This window comes from Rousettus aegyptiacus, unplaced genomic scaffold (assembly GCF_014176215.1).
Source record: "Rousettus aegyptiacus isolate mRouAeg1 unplaced genomic scaffold, mRouAeg1.p scaffold_m13_p_12, whole genome shotgun sequence".
NCBI lineage: Eukaryota > Metazoa > Chordata > Mammalia > Chiroptera > Pteropodidae > Rousettus > Rousettus aegyptiacus.
The window spans coordinates 94,165,191-94,180,545 of NW_023416287.1; the positions used below are offsets into that span (position 1 = coordinate 94,165,191).

At 51.9% G+C, this 15,355-nt stretch overlaps 1 protein-coding gene across 1 annotated transcript in view; it reads right to left on the bottom strand.

Annotated features, from left to right (window-relative positions):
• Nucleotides 1-10,885: 10,885 nt before the first annotated feature.
• The window catches only part of PARD6G (par-6 family cell polarity regulator gamma), a 39,705-nt gene continuing 35,235 nt past the window's right edge, over nt 10,886-15,355 (bottom strand). Inside the window, exon 3 of the mRNA XM_016126531.2 lies at nt 10,886-13,422. Within this exon, the coding sequence (XP_015982017.2) occupies nt 12,602-13,422 (821 nt within the window). The 3' untranslated portion in view covers nt 10,886-12,601. The remainder of the gene's footprint in view (nt 13,423-15,355) is intronic.

Consider the following 15,355-nt stretch of genomic DNA (forward strand, 5'->3'; position numbering starts at 1 on the left):
CTTGTACAGCGTAACCCCAAAGGGCTAATTAATTACCAGGCTCCCAAAATAGATGTGGCTGGAGAGTCTTGATGCGTCTAACAGTGGCTTCAAACTGTCAAAACGGAATTTGCCTCTCTGGAGGCTGCCCACTTCATGCCCAGGTGGGGTGGCCAGTTTGGAGGTGCTGGTGAGGGCAGGTTGGGCTTCAGCCACCTTCGTTCAGTCATGGAAGTCAGGGATTCTGGTGGCATTTCGGGCCCAATGATTCTTTGTGGGGGTGCCGACTGTCCTGTCCATTGCAGGACTGGAGCAGCGTCTCTGGCCTCTACCTGCTCCCAGTCAGCACCTCCCCCTGCCCCCTTGGCCTTGACAAGAAATGTGACTTTTGAGAGTCACTGATGAAGGAATTCCAATTTCTAATTGTATCTTAGCTTTTGATGCTGATTCTTATGCCGGTTACCCACTATTAATTTTTTTAGGCCTGCAAATGTAGGCAAAATTCGATACAAGCCGAGCCTCAAAGAGCACATGTGGGAGTTCTTGCATTGTAACAAATGCGTATATTTATTTGAAAAGGAAAAACAGATTTAATAGTTTGTAGTGGAGGTTTTTAAAAACTGTCTTAAAAGATGATTAGAAACAAGGGAAGCAGACAGTTCTTTTTATATAATGGTTACGAAAAGTTGTGTATTTTAAATACTTCTTTACCTATGTAGCATCAACTTTTAAAATACTACGGGTTTGAAGTCTATTCATTTGTAATGTAGCATAGTATTTCAGCATCTGAATTAATTTACCCTGTTTTCGATGTGTTAGTTTTCTTAACAAAGGGAAACCATGTCACTTCATTTGTTAACAGCGGATAAGTGAGAGGCAGTAAGTTAGGAGGACCCAAGAAAGCTTGTTCATCCAATAAATAATAGCGATGAGAAGCTCCTTCCCCAGCCGAGCTCCGGTTAGCCTTTCCTTCCTGTCACTGTTTTCCAGCTCTTGTCAGTATGCTGCTTGCAGGATGGACCTCTGCCTCTGAATGTGCCCCTGGCAGGGAGGCCAGGCTGCCAGCTCACCTCCCTAAGGGAACGGAGGTCTCTAACCTACCTGAGGCACCAGACAGGGCTAATGACAGGCTCGCCCTAAGGCCGTGAGTGCTGTGCTTAAAAGGCTGCGGGCAGGTGAGGTAGGAAGGGCGGAGGGCCGGGGTGCTCGCAGAGACACAGCTGGCCTCCCGGGCCGAGTGCAAACAGCAGTGTGACTCACAGAGCTGTGGGGACTGCACACCTTCAGTCTCCTCGGTGATATGGGCCACAGGCAAAACTGGTAAATGTCACCGTGATGAAAGCATGCATGGATCAGGGCCGGCCTGGGGCAAGGCAGGCAGAAGCAAAGATGGCCGTGTGAAAGGACAGGCCGGACGCCCTGGTGGCATTGGTCATAGTTGCAGGTGAGGTGGCCTAAGCATGAAGTGAGATGTCACAGACGGCGTCAGTGTGGACAGGTGCAGTCAGGGTCTTCACCTCCGGTGGCCGGGGCGCCCCTCAGGTCCGCTCCTCCGCCTTCACCGCCACCCACGGATCAGATGGAACTTAGCCAGTGAGGAGCCAGGCTGGTCCCAGAAAGCCATGAGGGGGCCGAAGACCCTCATCCACATGCCGCCACGCGACCACAAGGACGCACTGCCCAGCTGCCATGCCACCGGTCCATGGGCCCAGGTCGGGATTCTGGGCACGGACGGCTCTCGGGCTCTTCCAGGGACTGGCGGGCCATGTGGATACCAGACGTCGCTCATGTGAGACTGCTGCACGCCTCCGTGGCTCCGGGCACACGTCCTCACTCCGTCCCCCTCGCAGGGGCCTGGGGGGCCCTCGACATTCGAGCTGCGCCTGAGCCTCGTCCCACCGCCCCACATTGAGGGGGCCCCACAGCCCAGCCTGCCCACTCCGTGTGCCCGGAGGGCGGCCACCTCCGCCACCCTTTCCAACAGCTTTCAAGCTGATGGTTATTACGCAGTTCTGTACTTCTTAAGAGTTTCTAAACAAAGCACCAAATAACCCTAAGAAAAAAATCGATCCCCTAAACTCTAACCTAGCTTTTACATTAGTTTTTAAGCAGGCTTTCCTAGTAAATAAACATTTATCAGCTGTTTACTGTTGCTGGTAAATAGGCTAAATACTTTCATAATGATAGTGATAATAATGTCATTTAGTGCCGACTGTGCTCTCTGCACTGTCACAGGGAGTGTTAGCCCCATTTTCCTCACTGCCACCCTGCGGCAGAGGGACGAGTTGGCCGCCCTTCTCGAAGGTCAGTGTAGTCCCGGAGGTGACATGACACTTCATGGTGGTGCCGTGCTGACTCTGCTGTTAGACGTGTATGCGGCTCCTGAGGATCAAGATGCACAGCGTCCTGGACCGCCCTTCGCGATGACGATGACTCCCGTGTGCCAGGTACCATTCCAAGTGCTTTGTGCGGTGAGCTCAGTGACGTTTCATTAATGAAGAGTTGAAGGAGGGATGTTTTGGTTGAGTTAGAACAATGACAAAACAAATGCACAATTTTGCTATTTAGAGACCGTGCTGTCTTCCCATGTCACTAAATGGAATCCTTGCCGAACTTACGTCAACTAAGGAATAAAAATTCCATTTACAAGGTATTGCCAGAAATCTTATCTCAGCTTTGAAACTTAAGCCGAATTTTATTCTCTTATCGGTTATTATAATTTTAATGTTCTCAAACCAGTTTCCTTTTCAGAGGTGGTAAGAAAAAATACCTAAACACAACACATTCCTTAATACAAAGCTTTACTTTGTAGCATACTTGCTAACTTAGGCTTCTAGACTTTAGGTTTCTTTTGTGTGGTTATTAAATCTCAGCTTTAGAATTTTTCTAATTTTCGATAATTTGTTCTAATTATTACTTAGTCTTTAAAAATAACAAGTTTTAAAATAATTTTAGCAATAAAGATGTTACACAGGAAACTCCTCCATATTCAGTGATTGCTGTTAGAACATTGTACTAACAGCAGACCCAGAACTTACTTTTAGCCTCTAAACTCAGGAGTGCGTTGATTTGTGATCCATGAATCATCTCAGTAAAAAGTGTAAACGCCAGTCAAAGTCGAAGTCTTTGTTATATTACCCGATTTTTCACAGTATACAGCTACAGTGAGAATTTACCTGCATTATCGGCCTCAAAGACCAATGGTGATAACACATGAAAACAGCCTAAATTGTATGTGCATTTGGGGTCCGCTATCTAGAAGGGCGACCTTATAAAACAGATTAAAACAAAAGTTTGTTCTGTCTAATAGGGGTCTGTGAATCCATCATGTTGTCAGGTTGAAAACAAATACTAATGCTAGTCACACGTACAACTGACCTAGCCTCATGTTTTGAGAGGAAAAAATATACAATTCTGTTAAATAGAAGCTAAGTTTTTAGGAAGGTGCTCCTTAAACCACTTTTCTTTAACCCACTCACAAAATCATGAGCAACATGATTATTTTTAAACCAAAAAAAAAAAAAATTATATGCAAAGTCCTTTTTAGAAGGGATGCTTTTCCAATTTAAAATATATTAATATTTAAATTGTAAACTGAACTTCAGCAGCCACAAAGACATGTTGACTATGAATGAACTAACATTGTATGGTCATACTTTCAAGTATAAATTCAGAATTGGTTGTCATGAATAAATATATTTTTTCAGAAATTAGTTTCTTATCATTTATAATCTACAGTATGAAAGTTTAATATAATATTAATTTACCATTTACCTAAAAGTAAACTGGAGAAAATCACATACTAATAGCAATAAATAATAAATAATAAGGCTTTAGCAGTTTTTCCTGAGAATTTTTCCACAAATGCTGGAGAGAGTTTTCAGGCAGATTTAGAATTAAAAGTCTTCTCGTTACAAGGAAAGTGTCCTCCTAAGGAGATTCATCCAGAGTTTGTTGTCTTGTGGAAGGTGACTTCTGAAAACAGTGGGAAATTCACCACAGATTGTTTTAAAGAAATCATGCATTTTGCAGGGAACGTAACTTTTGGTTATTTTTAAAAACTAATTGTGTCCAGGTTTTACAAGTGCTTTCAGATAACTTGAGTGGATGTGTGCACCAGTAAATGATGGAATGCCCCGGGGATGTCCTAGGCAGCGGTTCGCCCGCCTTCTCTGGTCACGCGGCCCAGTGCTAGCGCAGGCCTGTGGGTGCTCCACTAAAAACTTTAACTAGCGGATCAGTGACCTCGTGCGGGAGCTGCACGTTGCCACGACAGCGGTTCTCGCGTCCCTGTTTCCTGGTCACCATCTGGTTCTTGTTGACTTTGTTTTATTCTCAGGTGGGGTAGTGACCATCTTCATCTGTCATGTCACAGGTTTAGAAGCAGAATGCACATATAACACAGTACTGTGAAATTTCCTAGACAGATTCTAGCTATTGACATTGTCAATTTTTTGGCTTCTACATACAATTCTATATTCGTGGATTTGATGTGTAAAGGTAAAAACTGAGATGCTAAAAATAGATGTGTTGCTACAGAAATCTTAAACATGGTATCAGTTCAGTATTTAAAAACTAAAATGATAAACTTGGTAAATTCAGTGTGAGACCTATTCGGTAATAAAGTTAGATTGTCTGGGGACGTTACCGTACCTACAAGTTCTGATCTATTTGAGTCCCACTTAGAAATACATCCTTAAATATGTTGAGAACTGCACACTGTTGTCCAAATGAAACAAATCTTGTTTCTAGGATCAAAATACCCATAATATGTGAGGGACTTGGTATAATTTAAACAATACCTTCAAACTAATTTCTCAACACATAAGAAGTTCTGAATATGAACTGTTTAACCTCATTCTCCCGCGTCTGAGAACCCATGCTCGGCTCCCATCTCTCTAGGCCTGTTTTCCCACTTACAGACTGGCGGGGAAGAGGTGATTGCGTCTTGTGTAACCATGCAGTTTATTTCCCATGCGCTGGAAATAGAGAATGTGTGTGTGCCACTTCTGGAAAGTTGCTCCGCAAGCTGTGTCCTTGCAGCGACCTGCATGAGAGATCAGTTGGCGTCTGTACCTTGCCCTCCCACTGCTCTACAAAGTGTGAAAAAAGGGCTAGACAGGCAGATCCAAGGAGCGGAGAGCACGGTATGTTTTTGAGGGTGACCATAGCAGTCCTGTCGCTTTCTTATCTCAAGTCTACCTCAGTCCTGAGATGAGCGCGAAGGTCTCGAAAGAACATCTTTCCTTGCAGCTGTCTATGCACCTCGATGCCAGGCCGCTCTGCCCATGAGGAGAGGGCACCACCAGGAAGGCAATGCCAGATGGTTAATTCCCTTTGACTTAAAATTTAATATTCATTTGTTTTACAAAGGAAGCTGCTCCCCACATATGGTGATGTTACATTCTTCTAATAGGGTTTCTCACCACTGAAATACTGTTTGTGGCACCCAGTCCGGTGGTGCATAATTTTGATTTGTCCCGTTACTGATGTTCACTTCGATCACTTGATTAAGATGCTGTCTGCCTGGCTTCTCAGTGAAATTACTCTTTTCCCCTGTAATTAATAACTCTGTGGGAAGGTACTGTGAGAGCATGTAAATACCCCATTCCTCATTAAAAATAAAACACGATTTCAGTGCATACAAGATTATCAGCAAAATTATTTTATAAAAAGTTCACCGTATAGGTAATACTACTGACCTTTCTTGCTAAAGCAGTAAAGCATCTTTGGACCAAATTTCCCTGGGGATATGCTGTCTATGTTTGTCTGCCTATCCAAGCTTGTATCGAATTAGATGACATGTCCAGTCGTAGAAAGATGCTAATGAAAACACAAAGGGCAGCTCGAGACCCAGTTAAACAAGATGAACTGCTTTAGCCATAGACATTCCTCGTGGGTCTGTATCAGCTTGAGTGCAATTGAATTTTCCATTCTGAGGGATTACACACCTCAAGTTCACTGTGCTTGCCTCATTTCAGTGGTTTTAATTTACAAGATGTGCAGAGTCACCACAAATCTAAAAAATCTAAAACTAATGGGTGAGACCAGAACGAGTCGCTCCGACCGCACGCGACCCCACCCTGCTGTGCGCTGTAGGTGCGGCGTTGCCATCAACATCGAGGCAGACCCTCCACCAACAGAAAGAAGACGACTGGCTGAGGCTCCAACCATAGCCAGCTTTGTAAATCGAGGTATGTACATTGTTGTTTAAGACAGAATGCTTAATGCACACTTAAGTGACTCCAGAGTAGCACAGACGTAACTTTTATATGCACTGGAAGCCTGAAGTGCGTGCGAATGGCCTCACTGTGACGCTCGCTTTTCTGCACTGGTCTGAAGCTGTGACCTCTCTGAAGTCTGTCTGTCGATAACCTTGGACACACATGGCCTTCATTACTGTGTCACATACATGGAACCACATGCATGTGCCATTAATGTGGACCCGAAGTGCTCAAACGACTCGGAGCCTCGTCACCGGGAGCCCCACGGGTGACCTGGTCTGTGTTCTGGTCACTTCAGGCCCTCGAACTTTTTTGTTTTCATATTTCACTAGTTCTCACATGTGAGCTGGTGTTACATTGCTATAGACTCAAAGCATGAACCGCCCTAAAAATTTTAATTCTAACATTTGATATTCCTTGCCAAGTGCTAATTATAAAATCATCACCTGAGATGAGAAGACAGTAAACAGATGAACAGATTATTTTCTTCTGTTGCAAATTCAGTTGGGATCTGAATAATTGGATAGTTAGTTAGAAATCCAAGTATCTCGCTGATTTAAATATATGACTATATCGTAGTGCATGAATCCCAGCAATGTTCAGGGCGGAACCCAAACACCGTGTCTAATGTGCCCACAAACTCATCAGCACGAGTTAGGACTTCGACTCACGTCTAAAGCTTTGGGTTGTAATAAAGCAATCTTAGTTCGGGATTAACTAACATTGTGCAATTAATTTATGAATAGAATTTTTAGAAAAAGTTTTTAATTAATGAAAAAAGCATTGGTTATTAATTTAGTAATTTGTATAGCAAAACTATTTTCACGTGGAATGCTCATGTTTTTAAGTTCCTAGAAGTTGCTTAATAGAAGCAACCATTAACGAGATGGCGAACTTGCTGTTTTTGCTGTCCCCACTAACGCCATTAGCAAAACCTGAAAGGAGTCCCGGAGCCGGCGGCAGAGGTGCTTCCTCACGTGAAGTGCACGTGTTCCAAACGCCTTTGCAGTGTGCAGGTGCTGTGCTAGGGGCGTGACAGTGGAGGGCGCCGTTCACTCGTTCACTCGTGCAGTCCGTCTGTCCGTCCCCGCCGCCCTCCCGCCTCTTTCCCTCCCTCCCGCGTCCTGACAACCTAGTGTCGGCAGGGGGAGCCCAGGAGCAGCCAGTCCGGGGAGCGACAGCCGTGCACCTGTCTGCCTGGGCCCCTGCGCGCGCCGGCTGGGTCAGAACCCGACCTCCCTGGGCTCGCCCTTCGGCTCCTTGCAGGGGTGGGGCTGGGCGAGCAGCAGCACCCGCGCGCCCGCTCGGCCGCGATGGCCTGGCCTCACCTTCCACCTGTGCGGGCAAAGCTGGTCTCTCCTCACGCCTTATTCTGCTTGGTGGGCATCCTAAACTGGGATTAGCGGGGCACTGGGGACCCCGAGCCTGCATTGCCATCTGCTGGCTTGTTTAATGCCTTCATGTTCTTTGATCTTAATTAGCGCCTGAATCTAAGTGTAGAGCCCAAGAACGTTCAGGTGGTACCAGTGCAGGGCTGGGAGACGGCTTCGCACGGCGCGTGTGCACGGCGCGTGCGCGCCGCCCGGCGGCTCCCTGCCCCACGCCGCAAGCCCTGCGGACGGTGTTTCATCCGCACTGGGCCCCCCACTGTGGCGAAGCCCTTCCTGCTCCCGAAGCAGCGGATGACACCCCCGCTGAGGTCCCCCGGGACGCGCGTCTGAGGGGGGGCGCGGCCGGGGAGCGAGCGGCCGGGGGCAGGTCAGCGGCCCGAGCGGCGGCTTCAGGAGGGCGCTTGGTTCTCGTCCGCGGACCGCACCCCAGGAAGCTCCAGTGCTCGGCCAGGAACATCGGGCGACAGCCACTCCGGGGGGCGGGGCGGGTGCGCGCGGGAGGCGCGGGCGGCAAGCTGGTCGCCGGCGGGGGCACCAGCGTCCTGCCCCCCCCCCGTCCCTGGGACGCCCAGGCTCGGGCGCCGTGACCGAGTGCGCCCCTGTCCCACGGCGGGGGGGCCCCCTCGGCGTTCGCGGAGGGCCGCTCGAGGGGCCCTCACGGGACCGGCCCTCGCGCTCGTGCCGTGGAGCCACTCGGGCCGGGTGGACGCTGCTGCCTCACCGGAGCACACGGCCGGGGCGGGCGGAGTGCGGGGGGTCAGGGCTCGGGTGACCCATGGCTCCGAAAATTACCGTGCAGCCCTGGAAATATCGGTCTGTCTTTCCTTCCTCATTTAAAAAGTAATGGTAAAGATTTATAATATCCTCCTTCCGGTTGTTTGTGTTCACAGCTGTTATCAGCAGTGACACACCACTTGTTGTCCTCATCTGTGGTGATGTTTTTAAAGCGTAAGGTCATGGAAACGTGTGTGTGCTCACACTCACTGAGCGGTGAATGGCTGAACTCTGGACAAAGAGAACATAACAACCTCTGAATTAAGGGCTTTGCTGGCAGAGGGGACAAAACACATAAAACCAGACGGCAGCCTGGTGACACCAGGAATGACCTGCTGCTCCCCAGGGCCTTGCGGACAGCTCCGTGGAAGCCGCCTGGGTTCTGAGCCTCTCACCTGCAGGCGGGCTTCAGATGCGGTGCCCACAGCGCTGCGGCTTCGTCTGGAGCAGCAAGACAGAGCGTCGCCATCAGGGCCAGGGGCGCCGCGGTCCTGCTTAACGCATCAGTTGAAATGTGTTACGAAGGGGCTTGTCCTAGCACAAGAGCGCTCAGGCCACCAAATGTGTTTACTTCCAAAGCTCTGGAGTGGGGAAAACGCACCTGTTTCCTGGGCTGGGAGACCAGCCTGAGTCATTCTGTTTGCTTTTCATTAATATAAGAGCAATGAATGCCTTTCCTTGGAAACTGGTTCAGTAATGAAAAGTTCTCAGTGCCCGCAAGTTCTCTTTTATGAAGAAAAAGTGGAAGAAAACAAGATAAGTGAGGAAAGATAAGAGGGAAAATCCATTTGTACGTGGACTTGGGCTGCCTCGGGGGTAAGACGCTGAGGAGGTCAGTGTCAGGGTGTGCAGGGCTCAAGCCACGGGTCGCAGAACAGCGCCTGCACACTGAGAACCTCCGCGGTCACTGCGGTCACGGCCTCAACACCAGCACCTACCAGACTAGAGGGAAGCCCTACGTGCCCACTGCCCGGAACCCAGGCCACTGAGTCCAAGCTCAGAGGCACGGCTTGGAACTCCCCCGGCAGTAGTTCAAGGGGATGAGCCAGAGGCTCTGAGTGTAGTGCCTGGACCAGCGGCTTCCACAGCGGCTGGGAACTTCTTGGGGACAAAGATGCTCAAGGTGGATCCTGAGTTTCTGAGCCGCAGCTCCGGGGTGGCTGAACACTGGCTGGTTCTCACAGAACCCATGGCCTGGGGTCCCCGGGGAGATGAGCGTGCCCTCTGGCCTACGTGAAGTGGGGGCGCCCTGAGTGCAGAGAGCCGCTCCCTTCCTAGAAGACAGCTCAGCGTGGGAAGCCGGCAAGTTGGAGCAGGCTCGTTCCTGGAGAACTGGCATTTGGGACCTAGCAACTATGTCAGCCCTAATTTCAAGCTGCATATTCAGACTGTTGTGACATTAATTTTCAGTGCTGCTACAAAACTTCAGGGTACGAGCTCCTGCAATGGAGGCATTTTTTGCCCACAAAATGACCTGTCATCAATCCTTGGGGCTATTTTTTTCATGCAAGAATTAAAAAGGGACATTTCTTCCACATTTGGTTCATACTTGCATCATAGTTTTTAAAAAATATTTGATGGAGACGTCAAAGTAACTTAATGGCCTTCTGTTGGAAAACTTACCTCAAATTTTAGATAAGTTGGATTTTTAAACAGCATTTTTCAAATGCCTTTGCAACTTGCCATAAGACCCCACTTCCTGTGATCCCTTTGTAAGATATGACATGACCTCACTGATTAGGGGACAGCCACAGCAGCAGCCAGAGGGCTGGCCCCTCTGAGCATCACTGCCTGCTCTGGGGTTGGAAGTGTGGCCACCTGCCAGCAGCCAGTGTTGTGCGCCTTGCACACGGTCCAGCGCCTGCATCTGACTGCGGCACATGAGTTCAGTTAGAGCGTGTGCCGGCGTTGGTATCTGACCACCCGCCAGCTCATCGGACTCTGAGGATGAATGTCCACCTACTTGTCTCCCCAACTGGACACTGGACAAGGGCACCTGTGGCTTGGTGTCATCGAGAGGACTCAGCAGGTGACAAATGCTGCCAAAGCTCCCGTCACACTCTTCCAGGAGTTATCATTGCTCCCTGCTGTCTCCGTAACGTTTGTAGTTTACTGAACGATGCTACGCAGGACACACTTAGCATCGTCAGGACGATAAAGTGTAAGTGGGGATTCCGCACACCAGAGTTTACTTAGGGGGAGCTGTACAGCAAGTATTCAGAAGAGCGTTTTCTGAAGGAGGTTCTGGGCCTGACACAACTCTCTCCTCTCACGTGTGACTGTAATGTAGTGATTTGAAATGACCTACAACCTGGTTGGGGTTGGGTCCATCTTCTCACCTGTGAAATGGAGATTATACTGCTTGCTTCATGGAGACTGTGTCAGGATTAAGTGAAAAAAAAAAAAAAGAAAAAGATACCTGAAAGGGTCTTGGTACATAGGGCTAGCATCCCACACGTGAGCCATCATCGGCACTGACATTGTCTCCGTTAATCAGAACATAAATGAAAAATATCATCAAAAGCAGAGAAAATGTCTTTATTTTTGATATATAAAACCAAGAAAACTTTTAACATGTAATATAACATTTTTAAGAAAAAATAGCAGAAGTATAGCCCTGGGTAGAAAAATACACTCAAGCAGGTGTTCCAAGCAGTTCATAACTCCTAAGATTATGAACAATAGCACACGAACCTCAGAGCAAGCCTTTTTTTCTTTAAAAAAATTATTCACATTTGCTTAACACCTTAAAACATGGTAAGAAATACAACTTTCCTTCTTGGTAACAGACCCAGTTATTCAACAAAATACTCCTTAACCAGCAATAACTTAGTAATGGACACTTCCTTTGTGACAGTAAGTTAGCGTGAGAATTTTGGTTCTATAATACTTGCAGTAGTAAAAACTTCTTCCAACTGCTGCAGCGCCTAGCGAGACGCTCGGACAGTCCTGGAGCTCACGGACTGGCAGCCAGCGTCTTTGGTCTTCCCTGGGCTCAGGAACTAAACGGGCAGCCTGGCATCTAAATAGCCATGTCAAACACTGGGGCAGGAAACCTCAACTAGTCAATAAAAACTATTTCTGAGCAATAAATAGTTTCTGCACAAAAGGAAAACAGTTTGCTTTTCACTTAACAGATTCAGGAAAGAGAAAGCACCCAGGTACAGTTTTCCTTCTACTATGGGCCTGACGTCCACGAGGTCAGGACAGTTCTGCCAGTGACCAGCAGGGGGCGCAGGGCCACAGGAGCAGCTGCTGCATAGAAAGGCCACCTAGAAAAATATTTTTACCTGTATTTATACGGAAGCTTTATTTGGTCAGTTTAGTTCTCAAAATATAAGTGTAATATTTTCTTTTCAACATTAAAATCAAACAGAAAATACTCTTCATATAAAATTGGTATAAACATGAATAAACATTTGAAATTACTAAACATGTAAATATTGCTAGAAGATCAACGGTAAGTGACAATGAATTTAATCTGTGCGACTTGTTATTTAAAAACGAATATAACAGACCTTATACGTCCAATTTCGGGGGTGGGGGGCGGGCTGGGGGGATGGGGCGCGTTCTCACAGGCCGGTCCGGAGGCGCGTGGCAGGCTTGTCCGTCCAGGGCCGAACCGTTCCAAGGGCAGCCTGAGTCAGAGGAGCCCCGAAGACGGCGTTTTATCTGAGTAAATGTCACCTTTTGGTCACACATGGTGTCGCTGAGCTTTTCCTTCCGATGGGGCAGAGGCCACTTCCTGCTGCCAACCCCACGAAGGCCCGCAGGACGCTCAGTGTCCCCTCTGGCACCACCCCGTCAGCAAAGCTCACCTTTCTCAGCGACGACTGGGAGTTCAATGCCCAGTTGGCTGTTTGAAATACGACTATAAACAATGCGAAAATTGGGAACCTGCCTCCTAGAGTCACACCCGTTACAGGTTCGGGTGCCTCTGACCTTGGCCCACGCGTCCCAGCGTCTCTCCCATGGCAGGGTCTGTGCCCGTCCCAAGGCGGGTGCTGGGCGCACGGAGTGTGTTAAAAACGTGACTCTTTTTAAAAGGTAATTTTAAAGCTTCGTTTAAAGGTGTTTTTAAAACTTAGAAGTGAAGTCTTTTGTGCCCGTGGTCAGATCCGCTCTGCCAGTTGACAAGGGCCGTGGGACGGGCGCGTGGGGTCCTTCCTGGAAAGCAGCGTCCGCGCTGTCGGGGGCCCGCACGGCGCAGGGCCGCGGGGGGCGCGCGAGGGGCTACAGGGTGACGGCCGGCCCGTGCTCCTCCACGCCGCCGGGGGGCAGCTCCAGGCTGTGGCGCGGGTCCGCGCGCAGCGAGCTGAGCAGCCGCCGCGCGCCGCCGCCGCCCTCGCGCCCCGCGCCGCGCGCCCCAGCCGGGCCCGCGCCGTTGACGCGCGCGGCGCCGCCGGGCGGCGGCCGGGGGCCCGGCCGTGGCTCCAGGACGCCCTCGAGCACGACATCCGCCTCGTCGTCGCTCTCCATGTCGTCGGGGTGCAGGCTGGGCAGCGCGGGCGCGGCCGGCAGGCTCAGGCGGCCGGCCGGGCTGTCCGCGCTGCGGCCGGGCCCGCCCGCCGCGCGGCCGGCACGCACCACGTTGTTGCGCTGGTTGGCCGGCTTGACCGTGACGATGAGGTTGTGGCTGTTAGCGATCATCATGTCCGTGACCTGGTCCAGCGTCTTGCCCGCCACCTCGATGCCGTTCACCTCCAGCACCTCGTCGTCCACGGCCAGCAGCCCAGTGCTCTCGGCCAGGCCGCCGGGCACCATGCGCGAGATGAAGATGCCGGGCACCTTCTGCAGCCCCTGCGGCGCCACGCGCACGCTCGTGCCGTCGCGGATGTAGAAGCCCAGCGGCCGCCGGCAGCCGTGGCGGAACAGCCGCACGCGCCGCTGCGTCTCGGGCACGATGTCCACGTCGATGATGGACGACACCGGGCGGAAGTCGCGCGGCAGGCCGATGTGCAGGTGCGCGCGCCGCCGCGGCGCGTCCTCGCGCAGCGCCAGCGCCCGCCGCCGCCGCGACAGCGAGCCCGCCGCCAGGCCGTGCTCCGCCTCCTCTGCAAAAGGCCAGGGGGACAGTGAGGGCGCGCGCCAGGCGGCACCCGGACCCCGGGGCTGTCCAGGTGCCGCTGCGCCGCCCCTGCGATCTGCAGTGTGACCCCAGGGAAGGCCACGATCAAGTCATGTGTTATAAGAAGTCTTTACGAGGCTAGAGAAAGTCCGTCCCAGAGGGACCGAACCGGGAACCTAGTGGGAGAGAGAGACAGACAGACACCACTGTGAAGTGGTCTGGAAGACGCCATCGGAGGAGCACGTGCCCGGTTTGCCGGAACGCTGAGGTGCGGGCTCGGGCCCTGGGTCAGGGGGGCGCCCCCCCCCCCCAGCTGTAAGGAGGAGCCCCACGTGTCAAACACCAGGACACAGGCAAGCTGACGGCGGAAGGGCAGGAAGACAGAGCATGTGGACGTCACGAGGAAGAATCAGACGCGCTCCTGATAAAGTGCCTCCAGGCGAAGGTGCAGCGCGGGACAGAGGGCCATGACAGGGACAGAACACCCAACCCGCCACGGCAGCCTCACTGGGTGTGCAGACTGTGGGGCGCAAAACTGAGGCAGCCGGAACCGCGGCAAACCCCCGAAGGGGCCGCAAGGAGAGGCAGACCCAGGTGACTGTCAGGGACGCCGGCCGCCCGGGGCTCAGTGGGGCCGTGGACCAGCACGACCTGGCAGATCCTTCTAGAACAGCCAACAGCTGGGAACGCATTCTTTTCAAGTGCCCGCTGCTCGAAGCCAAGATGGGCCGTTTCCTGGGCCACCTAACAAACCTCAAAAGATTTTTCACAGCTGAAGTCACAAGGAGTGTGTCCCATTCGTGATTCCTGAGATCGAACTAGAAATCAATACCAGAGAGACCACAGGGAACTCCCCGAACCCTCGGAAACCACGGCCTTCCAGGCGACCCCAGGCCAGGCTCTTCTCCGAGGAGAGACACGGAGACCCGAGCGGAAACGGATCGGCACGGCCGCGGACGGCGTGGGTCGTGCGGCGTCACACCCGAGTCAGGGGGCGTCACGTCGGTGATCCAAGCCCCAGGGAGACAGAAGGAAGAACATGACGCGGGTGAAAGGGGTTCACGAGCACTGAAAACAGGAGCCGGCGACACCGGTCGGGGGCTCTCGCGCGCGTACCAGGCCCGCACTGCGGCCAGCGCGGCGCCCCCGCCCCGCGATCCGCGGGGCGCGCGTCAGGGACGCTCCTCCAGGGCGCGCCGCATCCGGTCTCCAGGGCCGTGGCTTGTGACCCATTCCTGAGTGTGTTTTGTAGGGTCCACTCCTCACTAGTGTCCTGTCTGAATGCTGGGTCCAGAGCAGAGAAAACGCTGGGCCCTGGGCCTTCTCCAACCCCGAGAGAGAGGCCGGAGCGCGGGAGCTTCCGCTGCCCATCCGACCGCCCCGCAAACCTACACCCACCAGCTCAGCGTTTCAGACACGCTGGTTTTAAACACCGTGAATCGCTAACTGCCGGGCAGTTGCCAGAACATGCTATCATTTACATTCCCACTTATCCCCTGAGTGGCAAAGCTGCCACCGGCACCATCCGCACCCGTAAGCAAACGCTGTGCTCCCGGCTCGTCCCTCCCCGCGGAGCTGCCGCCCAGTGCCGCCCGCGACCGCGTGCCGCCTGCAGGGCAGCCAGTGGGCCCACGGTGGGCTCGTCCTGGAGAACCCACCTCACCTCGCCAAGCGGCTGCGACGGCTGCGGCACCCGCCCCCGCCCCCACTCCCCGTGGGGCGCCAGGCCCTTCGTCTTGGTGGAAAGTTCTGGAATGGACTGTTTGAGAAGGGTGGGAAGTGGTGGGCAGGCCAGGGCACTGTGTGCCCTTGGCAGGTGAGGCGAGGTCTCTGCAGCCAGTGCCCTGGAGGGTGATGCAGGCACTTGGCAAGGCTCTGACACTGTTCCCACCCCGTGGCACGTAGAAACACGGCCCGAC